The following is a 25,769-nucleotide window of genomic DNA, read 5'->3' on the forward strand; positions in this document are numbered from 1 at the left end:
TAATCCCAGCTACCTGAAGGGCTGAGGTAGGAGAATCACTTGAACCCAGGAGGCAGAGAATGCAGTAAGCTGAGATCGTACCACTACACTCCAGCCTGGGTGACAGAGTGAGACTCCGACTCAAAATAAATAACTAAACAAACAAACAAGCCAGGCACAGTGGCTCAGGTCTGTGACCCCAGCACTTTGGGGGGCCAAGGCAGATGGATCACTTGAGGTCAGGAGTTCAAGACCAGCCCAGCCAACATGGTGAAACCCCATCTCCACTAAAAATATTTTAAAAATGAGCTGGGCATGGTGGCAGGCACCTGTACACTCAGTTACTTGGGAGGCTAAGGCAGCAGAATCACTTGAACCTGGGAGGTAGAGGTTGCAGTGAGCCGAGATCGCACCACTGCACTCGAGCCTGGCAACAGAGCCAGACACTGTCTCAAAAATAAAAATAAACCAAAACTGCTTCAAGCAAGCACGCAAAGGTGGCAAGAAATGACAGATGACTTTTCAAGAGGAGATGTACAGAAAAGCGTTAGGGGCCGGGCGCGGTGGCTTAAGCCTGTAATCCCAGCACTTTTGGGAGGCCAAGGCAGGTGGATCACGAGGTCAAGAGATCGAGACCATCCTGGTCAGCATGGTGAAACCCCGTCTCTACTAAAAATACAAAAATTAGCTGGGCATGGTGGCACGTGCCTGTAATCCCAGCCACTCAGGAGGCTGAGGCAGGAGAATTGCCTGAACCCGGGAGGCGGAGGTTGCAGTCAGCCGAGATCACGCCATTGCACTCCAGCCTGGGTAACAAGAGCGAAACTCCGTCTCAAAAAAAAAAAGCGTTAGGACATTTGAACAGACGCACAGAGCTCATGGGCCTCATGTGTGAAAGCACTTCAGCTGTAATACAGGATGTAAGATAAAGTGTTTATAGGATGTGTTTTGATTAGGAAGTGATGGAACTTTATGTATTTATTTTAGCCATTCTTGCAAATATATGCATGGAAACTGATAGGTACATATGCGTATTACATGTATTTGGAAGGAGAAATATATTAAGGAGAAAGTCTCCTCCAATTTGGACAATTCACTTCCATATTATACTTTGTTTTTCAATTATATATTATTAGGGCACCATTTACAATTTAGGTATTTGGGTCATCATTATTTAGGTATTTGTATATATGAAGAAACTAGCATATAGATGAGGTAAAAAGCTATATGTCTTTCATATATGAGATATTTCTCTACACTCCACATGTAGATAAATACAATGTTGGTATGCACTGTGATACATTGAATCACACATAATGTATCCATACCTGTGTCTTTCTGTCTGTCTCTGTCTCTCTCTCTCTCTCTCTCTCTCTCTCTCTCTCTCTCTCCCCCCATAATGCAATCTCTACATTATCTATCCATCAGTAAATGTAAACTCCTATTTATAGCTAGGGGAAAGGTATACCAAAAATAAAAAAGTAGCTCCAGTATCTTAAAATGTCAAATGGTTGGCTGGGTGTGGTGCTCAGGCCTGTAATCCCAGCACTTTGGGAGGCCAAGGCAGATGGATCACTTGAGGTCAGGAGTTTAAAATCAGCCCGGCCAACATTGTGAAACCCCATCTCTACAAAAGAATACAAAATTTGGCTGGGTGTGGTGGTGCATGCCCATAATACCAGCTACTCAGGAGGCTGAGGCAGGAGAATTGCTTGAACCTGGGAGGTGGAGGTTGCAGCGAGGCGAGATGGTGCCACCACTGCACTCCAGCAGGCTGGGCAACAGAGCAAGACTCCATTAAAAAAAAAAAAAAAAAAGCCAAATGGTCAAAGGCTACTTAGGAAAATAAGCAAGAAAAATATATTCATATTTGTAGTGGTAGACCATGAAAGCATAAGTTTATTATTTATAAATCCATTTACCAGAAGCAAAATTGAATGCAAAAGAAAGCTAACAAATGAAATCCTCCGTCTGTTTACATTTCAATTTTAAACACTGTCAAACGGGTTTTTACCTGCATGATTACTTCTCTGGTAATTCTAAAAACCCAAAGGAATTCTGATGTCCTTACCCAGGACTGTATGGAAGAAGACACACTTATCTGTTTTGCAGGAGTGTATACTGGTAAAAATTTCTCTGGAGAGCAATTTGACAAGGTGTTGAAAGATTAAAATGCATATTCTTTTGATCCAGAAATTCTACCACTAGAATGTACACCACAGATAAACACCTACAAAATTACAAACAGGTTTTTCAATGCAATAAAAAGGCTGGGAACAATCTAAATGTTCACCAGTGAGGCCATGGATAAAAAAATGACAGCAAGTCCATGTCATGAGAGATTATGTGGCCATAAGGTGGAATACTAATATGAAATGATGGGTGTGAAATGGAAAAAGCAAGGATCATGTATATATATATTACACCTCCTTTTATAGCAAAAATATATATACACATGTCCTCCTATATATATAAAATGTTTCTAGAAGGATACACAACAAAGTCTTAACCTTGGCTGTCTCAGGGAGGGGACTGGGTAGCTGGAGGACAGGGTCGGAGGGAGGCTCTCTGCAGTATATCTTTTTACACCTTTTCAATCTTAAGCCATCTGAAGGCATTATTTATTTTACTTTTTTGAGGCAGGGTCTCGCTTTGTCACCCAGACTGGGGTACAGTGGTGCCATCTCGGCTCACTGAGACCTTTGCCTCCAATGCTCAGGTGATCCTTCCACCTCAGCCTCCAAACCAAGAAGCTGGGACCACAGGCAGGTGCCAGTAGGCCTAGCTAATGTTTTTTTTTTTTGAGATGGAGTTTCATTCTTGTTGCCCAGGTTCAAGTGCAGTGGTGTAGTCCTGGCTCACTGCAATCTCCGCCTCTCCGGTTCAAGCGATTCTCCTGCCTCAGCCTCCCTAGCAGCTGGAATTACTGGTGCACGCCACCATATCTGGCTGATTTTTATATTTTTAGTAGACAGGGCTTCCCCACGTTGGGCAGTCTGATCTCAAACTCCTGACTGCAGGCGATCCACCCAGCTCGGCCTCCCAAAGTGCTGGGATTAGAGGCATGAGCCGCTGTGTCCAGCTGCATTATTTATTTTAAAAATAATTTAATTTTTTTAGGGTATTATAGAGCATTTAAATGCATTTGGCTTACCATCATCTGATCACAAAATTTATCATTGAAGGAATTTGGGAAGAGCCGTGTGACCGAAGTCAGACGATTCACAACATTCAGCGTCAAGCTCCGGTAATCTCCCAGCATCATCAGCAAAGGTCGCATGTGTGTGTGAATTTGGTCGACTTCTATGGTAGCACCTTCTAAAAACTATTAAAAAAGTTGTAAAGAAAAATAGACAACTGAGAATACGTCATAATAGACCAGAGCTCATATTTAACTTCAGTTGCACGTTTCTGTTCTCCCTTAGGAAAATGGAATTATTAATCATATACTATTTCAGAAATGTTGATGAAATGAGGAAGACAAGACTACTGTTTAATATTTTCAAAAATTCAGTATGACTATGAAACAGGTGTAGACTTATTATAGTCTAGTGTGTAATAGCCACATGCCTAAAGTCTTTTAGGCATTCATTGTTTAGATAGCAATGAACAGGAAGAACTCTTAATGCAGAACACATACACACACACACACACACACACACACACACACACACACACTCTCTCACTCTCTCTCTCTCTCACCTTTCTCATACAGGCTTCTCCAGCCTCCTGGAGCTCACTATTGGTGGAATTCAGGGCTTTGAAGAGCGCAGCAATGATTTTCTCCCTGGACTGAGGAAGGTAATTGCAGGCAGCAAGTGCATCTTCAGGGAGAAAAATCAAGACAATTTCATTATTAACCAGAAAGATACCCAAATAATTTTCTTCTCTTTATTATTTGGTTGAGAAGGTGCCTTGCTATGTTGCCCAGATTGATCTCCAACTCCTGGTCTCAAGGGATCCTCCTGCCTTGGCCTCCCCAAGTGCTAGGATGACAGGTACGAGCACTGCCCCTGGCTGAATTTTCTTTTCTAAAGGCTTCTACCAACCAACAAAAAATATGAACCACAAACCCTTTTTCCAAGTATTTGGCTTTGAGAAAGACAAAAGAACGCATGGTCTTCCATCCACATGCTGAGTAAAATCTAAGACTGAAGTGCAGCCTGCCAGAAAAGCCACAAATCTTACATCTCCAGATAAGAAGAAAGGCTTGAGGGGGAACAAGAGAGACCCCACTGACACCCCATCCCAGGATCCCCTCATAGGTTTAGGCCCCAGGGCAGTCCCATCTGAACAAGGTTGATGGCATGGTCTCTGGACCTCTGGTGACAGGCAATGCAAGGGACTGACACACACAGCCCAGTCTTTCTTCACTACCCAGTTTTGAGGGTGAAAGGCTTTAAGACTTTCAAAATGCAAACATTCTTAGGGAAGGAGACATACCTCAATCCTCTATGTGAGGTGAGAGTTAACATTCGTTCTAGCAAAAGTAGCACCCAGAGTGGCTAATGGGAAGGAGGCACAGGAGAGGTCCCCAAAGAAGGGACCCTGAGAGGAGAAGTAAGAAGCTGCCAGTCACCCCGGTCCCCTTGTTCGCCTTGGCTTGCCCTGTCTAGAACACTCCACCCCCATCCTCTAGCTCAGGTATTATGGTCTGCCTCTCAGCTCTCCACCTCAAACTCAAGGAAGATTCTGGAAATATTTTGTTAAGAACATAAAAATCAACAAAGCAAGAGAGAGTCAACTAAAAAAGTTTATATTAGTACAGAAGTTTGTATTCACTCCCCCGCAAAAGAGAAAATGACTGTTTCTATGTCAGGCATTACATATCTAGTCTATCTTCCTAAGATCATTGTATCATTCCTGCGCTTGACAATGATAACTGAGGTTTCCCAGTGACAGCCTAGAGACTGCAGGATTCACAAATGCCTGAGTCATGAGAAGCCTCTAAGGCTGTCGTGTTCCTTACTATATATATATATATATACTCTGATTCTGATAGACAGGACACCGTATGAATGATACAACAATCTTTTAAACCAGAAAGTCTGATTCAACAACAAAGTTTACTGTAAAGCACACAATTATTTGAATCCTAACAATACATATAATTTTATGGCATCTCATTATACAATTTGATAAACATAAAAAAATATTTTTTGATCTCATCTTAAAAAGACTACAAAAAGTCGTAAAACTTAGAAAACAACAAAAGGCCCGTTTTTTTTCTTTTCTATAGAGCTCCCCAGTGGTCAGTCTCCTTTCACTTTTATACCCTGTTGATTTTCGTTAACTTACTTAATGCCGCAATTCGTAAAGGTACCAGTGATGGAAGGCTTTTATAGCAGGGCAGCTTTGTTAAAGCTGAATCTTCAGCCTCACACAAATTCAACAGCTGCAAAAGAGAAAACAATTTCATTTAGCCCATTCTTCCTGTGAAGACATAATAACCTTGCAAATAACAACACAGCAATCTTCCACACACACTTCCGCACAATCAACAACTGACAAACTAAGCTCAAACCCTCAAGAATGTAAGTATCCAATATATGAATGAGCCTCTTTACTCTAAAGCAAAACTCAGTTTACTTCATTAGTGAAAAAAATTCTTAGACACTTTCTCACCCCCTCTGATACCATAATGTTTTTTCCTCTAAACAGAGGGTCACTTCATCTAACTACAAATCCCGTGATGGTGGGGCCATCTCTTCCTGGTTCAGATTAGCCTCCCCAGTGCCTCGGGCCAATGTTCAAGAAACAATGGGTTAGAATTCAAATATTTAAGTGAACATACTTTTTTTCTTTTCAGGTGCAGAAAAGCATAAAGCAGGAAGCTGAACATCACTGGGAATTCCACTGGCTGCCCTTCAGACATTTTACCACACAAATAAATATTTCTATATCTAATATCTAAATAACAGACATGGTGCTCTATCACTATTTCCCCCTTTTCTTTAATTATATCCTGGAAAATTAGTATAGGCTTACTGGTTTTTTTTTTTTTTTTCCTCCCTTAAAAGATTCCAACCTGGTAAAAGATTAAAGCAACAGAAAAAGGACATACAGTGAAAAGCACTTCAAGCCACCCATCCCATTCCACTGCCCAGAGGAACACGGTTGCTAGAGCCTTACATAACCTTCAAAAACACTCCCCTCATGTATAAGAACACACATGTATATATGTGCTCAAGTATGGAGGGAGAGGGAGAGAGACAGACAGAGACAGAGAGATAGACACAACTACAAAACAAAACCCCCACGCAGCATCACCTGGAAAGCTTTCAGACAGTGGATTCCGAGGTCTCACCCAAATCAACTGTCCCTCAATCTCCAGGGAAAGGACTAGAGTCCATGCTTTGCAAAAGATCGCACATGGTCTGATGCAGCCAGGGCACTGAGAGACACAGTTTCATGCCCTCAATACTGCCAGCCTTTGGTCTTAAGTGCAGTGAGGAGTTTTCCATGTAGGTTAAAACACATTTGTCTCTACATCAGCCAAGGGAAGTTATGCATTTCCTAAACATCTTGACCTTCTGTCAAGCCTTACAAATGATAAGGTATAAATATCAGAACCAGACCATATGATCCTATGACCATACGCCCAAGCAAAAACAGGACCATAAAACATCAAGAGGTAAATTTTCATAATCAGAAATTCAGACAGTGTGAACCTGGAAGAATTTGCTTTCCTCTGTTTTTTTTTTTTTTTTTTTTTTTTTTTTTGCCACGTTACACTCTAACAATGCTTCCGCATGTATAATTCACATCCCAAAAATTTTAAATTGTATCTCATCACCAGACTGTTACTGTTTTCTAAGAATTTTGCTTATAATTTGGCAACATCTACAGTTTCATTCCTGTTTGTCAGTCTAATATCACCCCACACTGGAACATTTACCGTGACAAATATTCATAAGATGCCATCTGCCAGGGTCTGTGTTTGGGTCAAAGGGCAAATCAAGTCCACCAAAAAAGTAAAATAAGAACCCACTGGACCTTGCAGTGATCAGGAACCGTGTGTGGTCTACGTAACAGTCCTGGCTTAAACCCAAGTTTTCCAGCTCACCTGCCCTGTGGCTTTGGGTAATCAGCAAACTCTAAGCCTTTGTTTCCACACCTTCAAAATGAGAATGAACAGATCAACCCCTACACTTTAGGGGGTGCTGCCAGAACTATGAGCACGGCACGTTTCAGTGATTAATGAATGCAGTAAACTGGCACTTGTGCTGGGCCAGCTGATATGAGAGTGATTAAAGCAACTGGGTGCAGCTTCATCTTTAAATTCAACCTTGAGACCCGAAATTCAAGCAAGGTTTCCTGTAGAGAACTCAGAAGACATCTGCATCTCTGCTGGCCATACCTCCCCTCGGCCCCAGGCCAGACGCAACATACCTGCTCAGGTTGCTGTGCCAGGTGTCAGTGGGTTACCTGTGGGTCCCTGCCCAAGCCTTCTCTGAACGCTGCCTGACCAGTCTTTGCGTACAAAGACAGGCTAGCAGACACACGTAATCACCATCCACACCACTCCGCACCACCACCCCCCTACCTCTGTGTAGAACACCTTATGCTCCACCACGTTCAGGTCCATTGTGAAAAGCCTGGGCTGCAACGTGGTACAGAATGTGTTCCCCTCCATCAGGCCGATCTGCGCATTGGCAGGCTGGTGTCGGAGCAGGTGCTTCTTAGGGGGGACCATATCCTGCAGGACCTGAGGAAGCCGAGGAGGCAACACTCACCAGCTGCCCCTTGGGACGCAAAGACTTTTTGAAAATTCAAAAACCATGTGTGAGATCCAAGGTTATTACAGGTATCTTCTAATTAGGGAAGGGGAAATACGTTTCATGCGAAAATCTGGGAACTGGAGAGGCATGTAAGTAAGATATGTTAGCTCTTAAAGCTACAGGCTAACCTCTCTCACTCTAATAAGAAAAATAAATGCAAAAGAAAAAACAAAACCATAACAGAACAAGTATAAAACTACCAGACTGTGCTATACGGACTCAGGAAAGCAGGCTTCTAGTCTCTCTATTCTAACAATCGCTGATACAGCCATAACTCTAAGTACAGCTTTTTGCATATCTGAAGTCATAAAGAGCAGGTGCAATGGTAGAGCCAGCCCTCTGTGTCTGTGGCTCTACATCCTCAGATTCTACCAAGCAAGGAGGAAACATATTTGAGGAAAAAAATAAATAAAAAATATTGTAACAAGAAAATACAAATAAACTAATACAAGGTAACAACTGTTTACATAGCATTTACATTGTATTTGGCATTATAAGTAATCTAGAACTAATTGAAAGTATATGGGAGATTACACATATTTTTATGTACCCATAAAAATTTAAGGATAAGCTCAGTGGTTCATACCTGTAATCCCAACACTTTGGGAGGCTTAGGTGGGAAGATTGCTTGACCCCAGGAATTCAAGGCCAGCCTGGGCAACACAGTGAGACCCCCATCTTTATAAAAAGTAACTAGTCGGAAAAATTTTTTTTAATTGAAAAGAAGAAAATGACATTTTGGGCAGGATAATTTCCTTAAAGAAAGAATTTTAAAAGTTTTTTTTTTTTTTAATTAAGAAACTAGCCAGGTGTGGTGGTATGCATCCTTAGTCCCAGCTACTCAGGAGGCTGAGGCAGGAGGACAGCTTGAGCCCAGGAGTTTGAAGCTGCAGTGAGCAAGGGTTGCACTACTACACTCCAGCCTGGTCAACAGAGCAAGACTCTGTCTCAAAACAAATAAATGAGAATAAAAAAGCATTAAAAAAGAAAAAAATAAATAAATAAAATAAATGGAGGATTGCATAGGTTACATGCAAATATCACACCATTTTACAACAGAGAGATCCCCAGATTTTGGTACCCACACAAAGGGTCCTGAAACCAAGACCAAGACCTCCACAAATAACAGCAGACGACTGTATTTTGTGTCACGGACACAAAATTATAAATGGAGTATCATCTCAACTCAAATTTTAAAAAAATTATCAACAGTTTTGTTGAAATTATCTTGGTTCTGGTGACAGATATCTCACCTCCTTATGGGGCTCCATGATCACCGTCACACTCTTCCCAGTGACCTGGGCCAACACCTGCAGTGAATGCATGGCCTGCTTTCTCACAGTGGAGTTTGGAGAGGTGACTTCTCGAACCAAATCATGTGTCACGTGGTGAAAAGACTTTTCCTGGGCGGCCACGATCTCTTCGGCTCTCTCCTCATCTTTTAAAGGTGTTGCGCACCGCATTAGAAGCTGCTCCAGGGTGGTCTTTGCCATGGCGACTGCCCCATTGGAAACCTGCAAGTCAGGGACGCCTTAGAATGAAAACAGGATGATGCCGCCCACTGCGCCCACCGTCTCCTGCACACTCGTCTGCCATAAACACTGTGTCACTGGGGGTCCATGCCCCTCTCGCCAGCTGCTTTAATGAGATGACATCACAACACCCACTTGGTGCTTTAGTCCCTAAGTCTCCTTATGGTTGGTAATTCGTGTTACTCAGAAAAGAAAACATGGATCCAGATGTGACCACTGCGTTCACCAGATAAGCTGGCAATGGTCGCCATGCTCTACTGGTGTGAGTCATATCTGCATACAGGTTTATTAAGAATGCATCTCCTGGCCGGGCATGGTGGCTCACGCCTGTAATCCCAGCACTTTGGGAGGCTGAGGTGGGTGGATCACGAGGTCAAGAGATTGAGACCATTCTGGTCAACATGGTGAAACCCCATCTCTACTAAAAACACAAAAAATTAGCTGGACATGGTGGCACGTGCCTATAATCCCAGCTACTCAGGAGGCTGAGGCAGGAGAATTGCCTGAACCCAGGAGGCGGAGGTTGCCATGAGCCGAGATCATGCCATTGCACTCCAGCCTGGGTAACAAGAGCGAAACTCCGTCTCAAAAAAAAAAAAAAGAATGCATCTCCTCTGGAAACTTTTACAGCACATGAGAAGCAGAATTCCCCTTTCCAGATGCACTGTGGTACATACTCTGGCCTGCAACTGTTCTTTATCAAAGCAAGCAGGTATTTAGATAGCCACAGAAGGCCAAAGGGAGCTTTCAGTTGTCCCTTTAGTAAAAACGCTGAAATGAAATCTGATATCAAATTCACCACGCTGCTAGGAGAGCTTCTTTGCAGAAGGGTCTTACACTAACTATTCTTTGGGAAACCACCATTTCAAAAACAGCATGGTTAGGTTTGGGGCCCCCGTCACCTACCTCTCCAGTTAAGTCCATCATGACAAAGAGAAGTGCCTTGAGGAAGGTCTGCTGGTTCTGCAGAACCCAAGTGAGAGGCAGCCGCTCCATGAGAAACTTAATGGACACCACGCCCCCCAGCTTTGCATACCACGCCTGTTCATAACAACATGCACACAGGCGCTCCACGATGTAAGAAAACAGGGGCAGCTGACAGGCCTGGAAAGGAGATGAACCAACCACAACACGTGACTGCAATTATTAGGCCACCTTAGAAAGACCACCCTCAGGTACACACACACACCCTCCAAATCAGAAGACACTCCTCAACTCTTCCTCACCCTCTCCTTGGAGCCCAGGATGATACTTGCAACATCAAATATCACAGCTAGGGCCACCTCCCCAATTTTGCAAAGCTCCTTTTCTTCATATGCCATACAAATAGCTATTGCATCAATGAGAACCAAAGGATCCATTCCTTTCGAGCCGTTTTCTTCACTGTGAAACATGGCTGTGCTGGGCTGGCTGCCCACTTGGTAGCAAGGCAGCAAGAAAGGACCTAAATAAAGAGTGAGGGAAGGCACGTGAGAGTTCATTTACATAAACAGTCTTGTACCTCAAATTGCAGAACTGCCCGATGTTTTCCCTGATGTTAGAAACGCTATAAAACCAGGCACGATGGCTCACGCCTGTAATCCCAGCACTTTGGGAGGCCATGGCGGGTGAATCATTGAGGTCAGGAGTTTGAGACTAGCTTAGTCCAACGTCGTGAAACCCCATCTCTACTAAAAATACAAAGATTAGCCAGGTGTGGTGGCAAGTGCTTGTAATCCCAGCTACTCAAGAGTCTGAGGTGGGAGAACTGCTTGAACCCAGGAGGCAGAGGAGCAGAGATCGTGTCACTGCATCCAGTCAGGGCGACAGAGTAAGACTCTGTCTTAAAAAAAAAAAAAAAAAGCCAGAACTGAGATTTTTAAACCAGCTTCTGTTAAACTGCAATTATGTATAAATTAAGTGGTCTGATAGGCTGTATTTTTCTGAATGTTTTCCATGATACACTGGTTCATTTTCAGATATTTCTCTGTCGTAACTTAAATATATATTAGTTTTAAATGAGAACCACAGGGGTCAGACGCAGTGGCTCATGCCATTTTTATAAACTTTTATAATTAAATAAGCCCAGTACTTTCGGAAGCCAAGGCAGGAGAATTACTTGAGGTCAGGAGTTCAAGACCACCCTAAGCAACATAATGAGACAAGTCTCCACTTAAAAAATTTTTTAATTAACCAGGCATGGTGTTACACGCCTGTAGTCCCAGGTACTCAAGAGGCTGAGGCAGGAGGATCACTTGAGCTTAGCAGGTTGAGGCTGCAGTGAGCCGTGACTGCACCACTGCACTCCAGCCTGGGCAACAAAGTGAGACTGTCTAAAAAACAAAACAAAACAATTTAAAAAAAATAAAGAGAACCACAATGACGTCACTTAAAAAATTATTAAATAGGCCAATATGCTCCAGATACTCCTAACATAAAATTAATAAAAAGCAACGGCACCCAGCTATGGCAGAGAACAGTCGGTCATAGCATTATTAGGTTAACGCCTCAGACGTACCCAGCTCCAAGGCAGAAGTCATTGAGAAGCTGAATTTTGCCAGAGAGACACTGTTAACGTGGAAGGCAGTGAGAAACAAAGTGCTAAATTGTACAGTACTGACCGGTCAGGCCAAGAAAAGCTAAAAGGGCAAAGTTCGATGTGCTCTGCTGGCTGACCTAAGGGTGAGGGGCTTTGAGGACACCAACTGGGCAGTGCTACTCCAGCGGTGTCTGCAGACAAACTGTCACTGGTCTGGGAGGAGATGCCAAAGTTGATGCTAAGTTTTCAGAAACTTATGTAGCAACTGGCAGCGTCGTGACATTTTTATTGTCTTTTACAAGGACATCACTTACAATGGATTGGAAATAAAAATGAACAAATACAAGCGGTCCTTCACCACCAAGAGCATGAGAGCCACTGAAGTGGAGGTGAGCAGCCATTCCAGGCAGGAGGAACGGCAGAATGAGGATCCTGGGAGCAGAAGCAGGTATTGCAGAGAGACTGCAAGGAGCGGGCTAGGGAGCAGAGAGCAAGTGATGGAGACAGCAGGTGATGGAGAAAGGAGGGCAAAGCTGGTCTTGGAAAACACCGCTAGGCAGAGGGGAAGGCGAGCAGTGAGTATGACCACAAACTGTTTCATAAGCCAATGTCCAAAAGCGCTTGAACACAGAAGTATTATTAAATTGGGTCTACTTTACAGACAAAACTTGGTAGAGAATAACTTTCAAGCTGATACAGCGCCCACTACTGAAATACCAATCACCAACATAGTAAATGGAAAATTCGAAAATAAAAGCTGAAAACCAATCAGCCAAACTCAGCTTCCCTGGAACAATAAAACATCCTGAGCAAGTTTTCAAAGCACCCAAAGAAGTGAAATAACCACTCCTGTGCCCCACCGTGTCCCCGTGCTCACCGCACTGCTGGGCAACTGCCACCATCGTATAGTGGCGGATCAAGCTGGCCACGAAGGGCAGGGCACTGGGCCGCAGGTCCTTAATGACAGCGGACATGAAGGCGCCTGTCAGGGCCTGCTCAAACGTCTTCCGGGCCGGAGTGTCCTGGGCTTTGTAGCGATGTGAGATGATGACGTTGGGGATGGTCTTTTCTGTAAAGCTGAAAGACAAATCAAGACAAATCAGATCCGGCGTCACAACACCCAACTCCTGAGCTGATGACTCCACCAGGACTTCTTTTTAAATTTTTAATCTGCCTTTTTCCCTCTTATTCAGACAGGCCTGGGTGAGGTAATTTCTCTGCTTTAATTTCAGCAACACCTGGAGAGAGTCTCACTCTGTTACCCAGTGGCACGACCTGGGCTCACAGCAACCTTTGCCTCCCAGGTTCAAGCAATTCTCCTGCCCCAGCCTCCCAAGTAGCTGGGATTACAGGTGCCCATCACCACACTCAGCTAATTTTTCTTGTATTTTTAGTAGAGATGGGGTTTTGCCATGTTGGCTAGGCTGGTCTCAATGGTCTCAAATTCCTGATCTCAGGTGATCTACCTGCTTCAGCCTCCCAATGTACTGGGATTACAGGCATAGGCCACTGCATCCGACCTTTTTTTCTTTTTCTAAATCTATTTATTTAGAGACTGGGTTATTTAGTATTTTGGGTAGAGACAGAGTGCCACTGTATTGCCAAGGCTGGTCTGGAACTCCTGGGCTCAAGCTATCTACCTGACTCGCCCTCCCGAAGTGCTGGGATTACAGGCGTGAGCCACTGTGGCATGGCCCTCACAGATCTTGATTTCTAATACAGTTAACAACACCTTCTCTTTTTTAATCCACGTCAGTCTCACAAGAGGCTTTTCAATTTTTTTTTTTTTTTTTAAGACAAAGTCTCACTCCGTCTCCAGGCTGGAGTGCAGTGGCGCAATCTCAGCTCACTATACTTCCGTCTCCCAGGTTCAACTGAGTCTTCTGCCTCAGTCTCCCAAGTAGCTAGGATTACAGGCATGCACCACCATGTCCAGCTAATTTTTGTATTTTTAGTGGAAATGGGGTTTCACCACGTTGGCCAGGGATGGTGTTTATCTTCTGACCTTGTTATTTGCTCGCCTCAGCCTCCCAAAGTACTGAAATTACAGGCATGAGTCACCGTGCTCGACCGAAGCTTTTCAATTTTATGATCTTCCCAGAGAACCAACTTTGGCTTTATTGAGCCATTCTACTGCATTTGTGTTTGTTTACTTTTTCTGATTTTTAAACTCAAGTTTCAACATTTGTTCTTTTCTATGCTGATTTTTAACAGCTTTCCGGAGGTATATTCATGGGCCATGGAATTGATGCATTTTAATTATACAGTTCAGTGGGTTTCAGTAAATGTGTACAGTGTGTAAACCATCACTACAATGCAATTTTAAAACTTCACCCCAAAACATCAGTCCCCACTCCTACTACTCCCCAGGAAACCCCTGATCTGCAATCTCTGTTTTGTCTTTGCTACGACGTTCACATAAACGAAGTCACTTAACAATCTTGGGTTTGGCTTCGTTCTCTTGGCATGACATTTGAGATGACACGCCCATGCTGGCTGAAGTGTCAGTAGCTCCCTGCTTTTCAAAGCTGGGTTGTATCCATCTGCCACATTCTGTGTATTTGACAGATGACAAAAATGCAGCTTGTTCCCAGTCTATTATGATTTAAAAATGCAGCTGGTTCCCGGTCTCTTATGATTTGTCAAGGCTATAAGTTTCCCTCTGAGTATCACTTTAGCTGCATCCCATTTATATTTGGTCACGAATTATCATTTTCTTGGTTTTTTCCTTCTCCCATCTCTAATCTTCCATGGAGAAACTTTCTCTCTGAATGAAGTTCATCCTTTAGAATGCTCTTCACTGAAGATGTGCTGGTGGCAGATTTCTGTTTTTATGTGAAAACATCTTTCATCCTTATTCATGGGTCATATTGCACCAGATATATGATTCTAAGTTGGCAATTCTTTTCTTTCAGACTAAAGATTTATTCCACGGTTCAGTGGCTTTCACAGCTTCCAAGTGACCATTCGTTTGAATGTCATCTTTTTGTTGTGCCATCTTTTAAGATTTTCCCTTTGTTTCTCATTTGTAGCTGTTTCACTATAGTTTGCCTATGTGGATTACTTTTTATTTATCCTGCTTTGGATTCACTGAACATCTTGAATCTGTGCACTTTTTCATCAGTTCTGGAAAATTCTCAGTCATTATGTCTCTCTCCTCTTTTTTCAGGGTTTCAAGTAAATGATATTACTTCCCTCTACTCTTCATGTCTCTTACTCTCCTTATTGAATTTTCCATCTTTTTCTCTCTCTGCATGCATTCTAGAGAAGTATTTGATAACTTCTTGAAGGTTCTTTAAATTTTTTGGGCAATTTTTATAGGTTTCTATGTCTTGGAGATATTTTCAAGTTTCTCTTTCATTAATTGAAACATTTTAAGCATAGTTACAACCTAGTTCTGATAATCCTAACACCTGAAGCCTGTGCGGCGATTTCTGCCTTCCATTTGTTCTGCTGGCTCTTACTCATGTTGCTTTACTTCCTTGTGCATTCGGTTACCTTGACTCCTCTCTCTTCAATGTCCTTTAGACAACTGAGCACCTACCATATACTCAGCATCACTTCTGATGCTGTGAGGAATGTGAAAATTGACAAGAAAAATCCATCCCCTGAAACTTAGAACGCAGAAAGATGGTATATATGTGTTCCCTCAAAAGATCATTACATTAAGGTCATGCACAGTCTCAAGAGGTAAAATAAAGATATAGACATAAGAAATATCTGGAGAAAGATCACTGCAAACTGAAAATGCAGAGGGTCTACTGGATGCCTTTCAGATGCCAGCTGCTGTGGACAGAATGTGAGACAAAGCAGGGGGAGAAGGGACATGACCTTTGAGACAAAGCAGGGGGAGAAGGGACATGACCTTTGATTTCTTCACACTTACAAACTAATAGAGGAGGTGACAAGACAAAATAAAGGCAGGTGACAACTGCGATGTCTTTTGATTCTCAAATACCCAGTTCTCTTTTCCATTTTCTCTAAGGCCCCATGAAGGAGAAGTAGGTAGATAATATGGCATCTGCTGGACTTAAAGGAGCCTGCTCCTAGCACCAAAAACCTGGGAGCCCCTCTGCAGTCCCAATTCCTAAAGCAGGATCCACCCAATCACAGGGAAGGAAATGGCCGACATACTTGGGGTGTGCCAGGAGCTGGTACAGTGCGTGTTTGTTGTCCTCCAGGCTCATCATGGCCACCAGGAAGCACTTGATCACTTCCCACGCCTGCCTCCGGTAGTAGGGCTCAGTGTTGGCGCTTTTCAAGCAGTCCAGAGCAGTTTCAATGGCCTATGATCAAGACACAAAGAAACTGCAGTTTGTGCTGAAATTACATGATTGTAAAAAGCTTTCAATGAAAGTATCTGCAGCACCCAGAAGACTCTTAATGCATATTTCTAGACAGGTGCCTTAACCAACTAAGCCACAGCACCAGCTTCAAGCGTATTTTCTTTTGAAGAGAACACAGTGGGCCAATGCAGCCTAACAGGTATTCAGTAGGTGAAGCTTCCAAAAGAGGCAGTAGAAGGATTATGAAATAAATAACTGCACAGTTTAAAATAAAATGCAAGATGGAGTTTAACAATTTCATGTTCAAATAGCCAATGGCAGATTACAGAAACTAAGTGAACTTGGAGAGCCTCCTGCGGTAGATTTGCTGGGTTAAACCAGATTCTGTCTCACCCACACACACTCATCAAGGTCATAATGAGACTAATGAACTTTCTGCAAAGCAGACTTTGCTGTGTGTAGGTTAGAAACTGAAAGACAGCTTCCTTAAGCTTTTACTAAACTAGAAAGAAAAAGGTTTACGTCATTTTTTTTTTTTTTTCAGAAAGCCTACATAACTACATGCACACATTTTTATTCTATTCATTCCAATGGGGTTGACTGAGATAGTGGCGAAGACACAATCACACACCAAAGTAATCTGAAGCCTTTAACAGCCAAGACGTTCACCTTAACAATAATGACATACATATATATCAAATAACAAATCTTTGTTAACAATTTACCCAGACCCTGTGTGAGGAACCAGCAGAGGCCGATGACAGGGAAAGAGGCCCTCCCCTTCAGCCCTGCCAGGCTCGGAGACACACAGTGCACATAACATGACAACAGCTCCTCCCCGGATAAACTCTGGCTTGTCTGTGCTCTTCTGGGTCCTGTGGAATTGTCTGTGATCTGGTCAGTTAACAGTCATAAATGGTGATACTTTCTAAAATTTTATTTTTAAGAATCAATATAACCTATGAGCCAACTACCTGCCAAAAAGAATCAAGGACTGCCAAGTGCTCCAAGAGCACTGAATGGTTTAATGGAAATTCACTGGCGTGTGGCTTGGCCATGCTAATCTTTCCCTTTACCCATGGGCTTCCTTAGCTCTGCAGGGTGTGCTGGAGCCAGCACCCGCCTGCAGGCCAGCAGGATGTCCTGCTCAGAAAAAAAGGCCTTGACAGGAACCATGGGGAGCCTCTGTAAGGGAGCCTGGACCCTTAAGGTCCTATCTCATACCTTTCTGCAAAAACCTGATTTCTTCCAGACTTCAGCTGCTTTGGGGCAAAACTACTTCTAAAGGGATTTTTGGTGGGGGAGGGGGAGCTCTTAGTCTATAGAGTCAAATAAAAGACACTTTAGTTTGCACTAATAATACTGACCTTATCACGGACGCAGCTAAGCAAGCACAATTTTATCTCAAGGAAATTACCTAAGATGTGGGAAACTACTGCGGGAACAAGGATGTTACTAATTTCAAAAAAGACAGAATTTGAGCCATGTGATTCTCTTAGGAGGAAAGCTGCATTCATTTGCAAAGTACGTGGATAAAGGTTTGAGTTAGAGGCTGAGACTGCACCCACCCTGAGGCTGCAGAGGGAACAGTGCTTCATCAGGTGGGAGTTGGGGAGGGCTGGGGAAAAGGCGTAGGCTTGAGGAAGTTGGTCGAGAGATGATGACCTAAAACAAGTCCAGAGTGATGCTGATCTGTACTGGCATCTCCCTCCCCAATGTTTAGTTATGAACACAGAAGCCACTACGTAGGCACACATCTTCTACAGAGGTAAACAGGCCCAGTGCTACACCATGATGCAACAGGGCAAGGCAGAGTTAGCCAGAGCAAAGGGAGGAAGGCCACCCAATGCTGGCTGAAGACCAGATCTGTGAGAGGCTCAGGACCCCAGCAGGCAGTCAGCTTACTGAAACACCCAACTCACGCAGATCCGCTCAAAAGACTACCATGATATCCTTAAAAAAAAAAAAATACCCAATACACAACTGCTAGATGATGTCCTGCAAAGACATGGAAACAAGTGCTGACACCATGTGGGGAAGGGCTGGTGATAGAGTTGGGAAAAAGCCCACGTGACGACGAGATGATGCTGACACAAGACTAGGACATGGCAGCCGGCCGGACACTCCAGCGTGCGGGGGCACTGTCTGCTTTTCACACAATAAAATGAGGGTCCCCAACGGGCCAGGAACTGTCAGCAGTAGGACGAGTGCTAGGAATGAGACAGCGTGAGCTGCATCTGGATCAAGACTCGGTGAAAGTGAGGCACTGCATGTGGTTGCAAAGAGAGGCAGGCATGGACACTACTCAGGTTCTCAGTAAGCCTGCAGGGCATCAGAATGGATGCAGTCAATGGCGGGATGTGCTGACGTCTCCTCCTGGTCACCAGGAGAGGGAGCTGCTCCAGAGTCCCAAGTTCCCAGGTGATACCCCTCCACTGGCCTCCTGGTGTTAGGAAAAGTTCCGTGCCAACCAGGCTGATCATCTGATACATCTGGTTCTATTCAGAAATTGCCTTCCCAAAACACACAGGCCTAATTAACGTTTTCACAGAGACTGAAACATAGTATCTTCACAAGGCTTAAAATGAAAGGACACTGTCACAAGGCTCCAAGCTTACCTTCTCCATGGGGAGCTGGAGAGAGGCTTTACAGTCAGCAAACTCCACAGTGATGCTGGGGCCCTGAACTTCAGTCACAACATAGTGCAGCTTCTGCGACTCCTTCAGCATCTTCCTGTTACTGCCGCCAAACTTACCAAGGACACGGTAGGCCACGTGGGAGATGCTGTCAGCAGGGTTGCGTAAGGTGCGCCACAGAGCCTGAAAATCAGCGTGCTTTCATTAAGGTCCTCTTAAGGTAACGCCTTCACAAGGTTCGGATGAAAACTCAAAGGGAGGTATAGTGGCTTACACCTGCAATTCCAGCACTTTGGGAGGCCAAGGCAGGTGGATCACCTGAGGTCAGGAGTTTGAAACCAGCCTGGCCCAGAGGGCAAAAATCCCGTTTCTACTAAATATAAAAAAATTTGCCGGGCACAGTGGCAGGCACCTGTAATCCCAGCTACTTGGGAGGCTGAGGCAGGAGAATCGCTTGAACCCAGGAGGTTTCAGTGAGCTGAGACTGAGCTACTGCACTCCAGCCTGGGCAACACAGCAAGACTCTGTGTCGAAAAAAAACTCAAAGTGATAAAACACTGCTTGGCAACAATCCTTCCTCCCACCTCTGTTCCCCCAAACACAAGGTTCTTCCTTCTTTAGGGAAACCAACGTTATTAATTTGCATATTCTTCCAAGGAAATTTGACGTCCTCATAAATAAATGTGTAAATATAAATGTTCACCCAGGCTCCTGGAACATAAACAGTAGCATGTTATAAGTGCCGCAGAGCTCCCAAGCAAGAAAACTAAGCAGTATCTTGTTTCGGCACATGCTGTATAAAAGTGGGTGGGGAGGAGCATGCGGGTGGATGCGACTTAGTGGTGAAATTCCAGTCCTGGGTGGGACGGCAACTTCTCATGTTAAGTCTATTTATTAAGCTTTATAACTTACAAACATAGTATCGATTGTCTTGTACACTTCGAATCTTACAACAGAAAGGGTGCTAAAGGAAAAACATGATCACAAAGGCATCTGCATTACAGGACTACTGGGATGAAGTTAATATGGACCCTGCATTTAAGAAACACGCACACTCGGCCGGGCGTGACGGCTCATGCCTCTAATCCCAGCACTTTGGGACGCCAAGGTGAGCCAATCACAAGGTCAGGAAGCTGGAGACTAGCCCTGCCAATATGGTGAAACCTCATCTCTACTAAAAATGTTAAAATTAGCCAGCCGTGGCAGCAGGCACCTGCAGTCCCAGCTACTCGGGAGGCTGAGGCAGGAGAATCACTTGAACCTGGGAGGCAGAGGCTGCAGTGAGTCAAGATTGTACCACTGCATTCGAACCTGGGTGACAGAGCGAGACTCCATCTCAAAAAATAAAGAAACATGCACACTCAAAAAAAACCCTCTAAATTTCTCCACATTTTTTCATCTAATTATCAGAGGTCCTTAAAATTACTACAGTTCACTATGTAAGTCTATTTTCTTCCTTTTTTTTTTTTGAGATGAAGTCTCGCTCTGTCAACCAGGCTGGAGTGCAGCGGCACAATCTTGGTTTACTGCAACCTCCGCCTCCCAGGTCCAAGCAAGCATCCTCCCACCTCAGCCTCCTGAGTAGGATATGGTGCACCACCATATCCCTGGCTAATTTTTTTGTTATTTCTTTTTAGTGCAGAGGGGGTTTCATTATGTTGGCCAGACTGGTCTTGAACTCCCAACCTCAACTGATCCGCCTGCCTCAGCCTCCCAAAGTGCTGGGATTACAGGCGTGAGCCACCACGCCTGGCCGTAAAACTGTTTTCTTTTTTTTGAGACGAAGTTTCACTCTTGTTACCCAGGCCGGAGTGCAATGGCTCGATCTCGGCTCACCGCAACCCTGCCACCTGGGTTCAGGCAATTCTCCTGCCTCAGCTTCCCGAGTAGCTGGGATTACAGGCACGCGCCACCACGCCCAGCTAATTTTTTGTATTTTTAGTAGAGACGGGGTTTCACCATGTTGACCAGGATGGTCTCATCTCTTGACCTCATGATCCACCTACCTCAGCCTCCCAAAGTGCTGGGATTACAGGCTTGAGCCACCGTGCCTGGCCTAATCTATTTTCTTAAATCACCTTCCATAACAATGCCAAATATTCATGTCTAGCAATATTCCTTAACATAAAATCTTGGTACCTTTCTCTAGACCAAGCAAAATTCCAATTTCTCTTACGTTCCTGTAGATTCAAACATGCTTCTCTTTAATAACTGTCAGAAAGGTGGCCTAAGACCCCTTGCCGCATCCACTCTCCACCTGGCCCACCCAACCCTTGGGTGTCCCTAGGAGGAGGCAACCCTGGAAACAAGCATGCCCTCCCCATGTGCTTAAATGGCCTCAGCTGACTGATGCGACTGGGAGAGGCAGGTCTTGTGCTTTTCACCTGGAGGCCTGTGGTGGTTCCTGTGGCTTTGTGTGTCTCTCTTGGGCTGAATGCCTTCTCATGGATGGTGAGAAGCCCTAAGAACCACCTCCTCCTCCTCTCCCACATGCTGCTCATGCACCCTAGGTCAGGCATAGAGTCTGCCTTCTAGAACCAACACTACTGTTCTAAAGGCAGGCTCTCGTCAATCCTCCAGGTAACCAGCAGGGACTCTGAACCACCCCATGCCATCTTTATCGTTTGTTTTTTTGAAACAGGGTGTTGTTCTGTCACTCAGGTTGTAGTGCAGTGGTTCAATCATGGCTCACTGTAGTCTAACCTCCTGAGTTCAACTGATTCTTCCACCGCAACCTCCTGAGTAGCTGGGACTACAGGCGTGCACCACCAAACCCAGCTGATTTTTTTGTATTTTTAATAGAGATGGGATTTCACCATGTTGCCCAGGCTGATCTGGAACTCCTGGGCTCAAACAATGTTCCTGCTTCAGCCTCCCAAAGTGCTGGGATTATAGGTGCGAGCCACTGCGCCTGGCCCCTATGCCATCTTCTTACAGCCTAGATAAAGCCCAAGACCCAACTCTCAGGAAGGGAGGGAAATCTCCCAACCTCAAACTCAAGTCCTACCTGCAGTCTCTAATTTGTTGAGAGACTCCTAGGAGTAACTGAGCCTCCATCATCTAAAGCGGGCATTCTTATTCCTATCTGGGGCCAAATACCTGCTACTAAAGGGGCAGATGCTTTGAAACAGACAGCCTAATCCTCTAAAGATAACCAATCAGATCATAAATCAGTAACAGCAAAATATGAAGGAAAAACCTAACTTTAACATATGAATTTTTTGGGGGGGGGGACAGAGTGTCACTCTGTCACCCAGACTGGAGTGCATTGGCACAATCTGTGCTCACTGCAACCTCCACCTCCCAGGTTCCAGCAATTCTCCTGCTCAGCCTCCTGAGTAGCTAGAATTACAGGCACCTGCCACCATGCCTGGCTAATTTTTGTATTTTTAGTAGAGACAGGATTTCACCATGTTGGCCAGGCTGGTCTTGAACTTCAGGACTCAAGTGATCTACCTGCCTCAGCCTCCCAAAGTGCTGGGATTACAGGCATGAACCACCACGCCCAACCAACATATGAACTTTAATAAACAAAAATACAAATGTCTTCAAAACAACTTCCTTTATTAGCTGCTCTTTTTCCCTTCAGATAGGGTAGAGCAGATGCCTGTACCTTCCCTTTAGAGTCAATATCCCTTTACTATTCAACTGAAGATTTTTCCTGGATAGAGAGGTTCTTGCTGGAAACAATAACGGCCATATAGTAACCCTAACAGCTGCATCAGTCATCAACTTATTAGGAATATAACCCTCGTGAAAGCTCTCTGAAAAACAGGCAATGCTGCAAAACAATGTCCATTCAATACCAACATTTCTTTACACATTTTCTTTTTCTTTTAAGACAGGGTCTGACTTTGTCACCGAGACTGAAGTGCAGTGGTGCAATCATAGCCCTCCGCAGCCTTGTCCTCCCTGGGCTCAGGTGATCCTCCTGCCTGAGCCCCGAGTAGCTGGGATTATAGGTGGGGCTTACCATGCTTGGCTAATTTTTGTATTTTTTGTAGAGATGGGTTTTTACCATGTTGCCCAGGCTGGTCTCCAAGTCCTGGGCTCAAGCGATCTGCCTTCCTCAGCCTCCCAAAGGACAGAGATTACAGTCATAAAACACCAGCCTTCTTTACATAGTTCTATCCATCAAAAGACTCGCGCAGACGAAGTAAGCAGAGAGTTGCATCAGTCCATCTTGCAGAGAGCCTACCCTTGAGTACAAAGAGCCCAATACCGGCCTACTGCTTCCGGGGAAGCAGCCCAGCTAACACCCTCACTAAAGTCTTACCTGCATGAGCTCTGCACGCACTGGCTGGATGTGGTCGTAGAGGAAGTCGGGCTGCAGGTTGTCCACACACAGCTCCAGTGTCCTGAGGCCTTGGCTGACCAATGTCTGAGATCCGTTGAGCGCAGACACCAAGGGATCCATGAGCATGGGTAGGTACGGCAGGAGCGAGCTCAGACGCACAGGGACGGTGAGACACAGCTCCACAAAGAGGTCCTTCATGTGCTGCTTGTGCAGGCCACTCTGCAGCATGTTCAGCCCTAGGGAAGGGGGTACAGCCGTCAGAGAGGGAAGGCGCTCCCCGGACTCGGGACCAGGTTAAACGCACAAAAGAACTGCCCCTCCTTCTCTCATGCATGCCAGCACGACTGCGGGGAGACCTCTGTGCCCCCAGACTGCACCCTGTAACATCTGTCCCATAACTGCATCCATGACCCCTTCTGAGTGGCAACAACAGGCCGAATGTAACTGTTATAAATTACAATCATAGTATTATATCCTTTTAATATTCTAAGTTATTTTTACGTTGTACTATCAGGCTTCCACTAAACCACAGCTGAGGTCTATTCTCTGAAGTTTTCAAAACTACTTTTTCGCATATTATAAATGGAGAGGAGCCTCCTTTTGATAAAGTCCACCCTCCTCACCACTCATGAGGACAGTCAAGGATTCACTGAGTCCGTTCCTAACTGAGACAAGACTAGCTAGAAAGAGATAGTCATATGGCAGTGGACCCGAGGCAAGGCATGTCCTGCGCGGCATGGGCAGGCAGGATGAAGGACGAGAATTCAGGGAGAAGAGAAGTTGTCAGGGATGACTTCTTGGGACACCAAAACCAGGTCCCAAATCCAAAGGATAAGGAGGATGGAAGAGGGCAAGGGGCTGAGTTCCCAGCACAGGATCAGCTTGAATGAGACCGGGAGGGAGGAACACACCTGGGGGCAGCTGAGAGCACAGGAGGAAATCAGACTACACAGAACAGGAGCTCGGGTCAGGAATGACCAGAGACAGGGTTAAATGTGAACACAAAGCCAGCTTATGGGCCCTTCCCCATGGCGGATTAATTGCCGTTTGTCCCAGCTGCCTCCTGGGTATCCTATGTCACTTCTCTAAGGAAGTTAAGGAAATACATGGAAGAGTCAATCCCTTGTTAAGAGCTCACCTTGCCACGAAGTGTAATGAATTCCTGGGACAGCGTTTCCAATCAGCTCACACCCCATAAGCATTCAACGAACCCAGATCCCCGTCAACTACGTACCTTGAGGCATTCCTAATTATACAGGAATTACAGGATTCTGGCTATGCAAATCAGAAGCTAAATGAAAATATAAACTAACTGTAAGTCAACTTTGCCACGTGCTTTTTCTTTTTTTGTTCTGATTCCCTATTAATCTAGAGATCCTCGATCTTCCTAAACCACTAGAAACCACTTTCTAGACTTGCTTACCAAACACTATAAAAATGCAACCAAACCCTAACCAGGACAACTAAAACCTAAATCCCATTCGATGCTGAGGAGGGAGGGGAAGAGCCCATCCCTGAAGAGAACACCCTTCAAAGTCCCAGTGGGGTATCAGGGCAGTGGGGGAAGGGGGGGGGGGCAATGTGCCACATACCATCCCAGCAACCAGGACCCTCACCAGTTACAGAGGATAAAGCCCAGCAATGAGGGTGGCTAGACACATGACTAAATGGCACACAAGACTAAAAGGCAACCAAAGTCAGTGCTCTGACCTTGCAGGAGGTTTGGAAGGAGAGGCAAGAACTCCTGATACAAGAGATCGTGGCTACCTCCACCAATAGAGCGAAACAGCGCCCGGAGCAGCAAGAAGTAGTTGTAGGGTTCCTTGGCGGTCTGTGCGAGCTCCATGGAGCTGTTCACAATCTTGTGCAAGTGAGGCTGCAGGTGGAGAAGACAGATGAGTCCATACCCTCCAGACTCTCAAGTGTCACCGACAGCAATGCAAGGCAATTGTGATATGTTTACTCCAAAGCGAAAAACCAAACAAGCACATTCTAATCTTTTTGGTATCCACAACAAATGAAATGCACAAAGTAACCTACAGGGGCTGGGTGCGGTGGTTCCTTCCTGCAATACCAGCACTTTGGGGAGGCCAAGGAGGGTGGGATCACCTGAGATCAGGAGTTTGAGACCAGTTTGGCCAAGACAGTGAAACCACATCTATACTAAAAATACAAAATTAGCAGGGCATGGTGGTGCACACCTGTAATCCCAGCTACTCAGGAGGCTGAGGCAGGAGTATCACTGGAGCCCAGGAGGCGGAGACTGCAGTGAGCCAAGATCAATCATGCCACTGCATTCCAGCTTGGCTGACAAGAGTGAAATTCTGCCTTAAAAAAAAAAAAGTAACCTACAGGAACTGAAACGGGACTACCAATCAAATAAGATGTATGCAAAGTGTAAAAAACATCTCAAAAGATTACAGGGTTTTGGAAGACTTAACTGAAAAATATTTTTATATAAATCTTTCTTTTAAAAAAACCACTCTACTAGGCCGGGTGCGGTGGCTCAAGCCTGAAATCCCAGCACTTTGGGAGGCCAAGGCGGGTGGATCACGAGGTCAAGAGATCAAGACCATCCTGGTCAACATGGTGAAACCCCACCTCTACTAAAAATACAAAATGCCCACCATAGCTGGGCATGGTGGCGCATGCCTGTAATTTCAGCTACTCAGGAGGCTGAGGCAGGAGAATTGCCTGAACCCAGGAGGTGGAGGTTGCGGTGAGCCGAGATCACGCCATT

The 25,769-nt window shown here is 44.8% G+C and overlaps 1 protein-coding gene across 50 annotated transcripts in view; it reads right to left on the reverse strand.

The window, feature by feature from the left end:
• The window catches only part of TRRAP (transformation/transcription domain associated protein), a 131,897-nt gene that overhangs the window by 73,238 nt on the left and 32,890 nt on the right, over window positions 1-25,769 (reverse strand). For 35 of the 50 annotated variants that reach the window (XM_078357335.1, XM_078357328.1, XM_078357324.1 and 32 more), the window contains 12 exons: window positions 24,740-24,905; window positions 23,009-23,265; window positions 18,715-18,915; window positions 15,945-16,096; window positions 12,688-12,887; window positions 10,519-10,736; window positions 10,199-10,396; window positions 9,014-9,274; window positions 7,526-7,687; window positions 5,278-5,374; window positions 3,682-3,803; window positions 3,134-3,304 (listed from right to left, as the gene is read on the reverse strand). In XM_078357335.1, the coding sequence (XP_078213461.1) occupies window positions 3,134-3,304; window positions 3,682-3,803; window positions 5,278-5,374; window positions 7,526-7,687; window positions 9,014-9,274; window positions 10,199-10,396; window positions 10,519-10,736; window positions 12,688-12,887; window positions 15,945-16,096; window positions 18,715-18,915; window positions 23,009-23,265; window positions 24,740-24,905 (2,205 nt within the window). The remainder of the gene's footprint in view (window positions 1-3,133; window positions 3,305-3,681; window positions 3,804-5,277; window positions 5,375-7,525; window positions 7,688-9,013; window positions 9,275-10,198; window positions 10,397-10,518; window positions 10,737-12,687; window positions 12,888-15,944; window positions 16,097-18,714; window positions 18,916-23,008; window positions 23,266-24,739; window positions 24,906-25,769) is intronic. The other 15 variants (XM_078357287.1, XM_078357253.1, XM_078357243.1 and 12 more) reach the window with 3 other exon arrangements.

Source organism: Callithrix jacchus, chromosome 2 (genome assembly GCF_049354715.1).
Source record: "Callithrix jacchus isolate 240 chromosome 2, calJac240_pri, whole genome shotgun sequence".
NCBI lineage: Eukaryota > Metazoa > Chordata > Mammalia > Primates > Cebidae > Callithrix > Callithrix jacchus.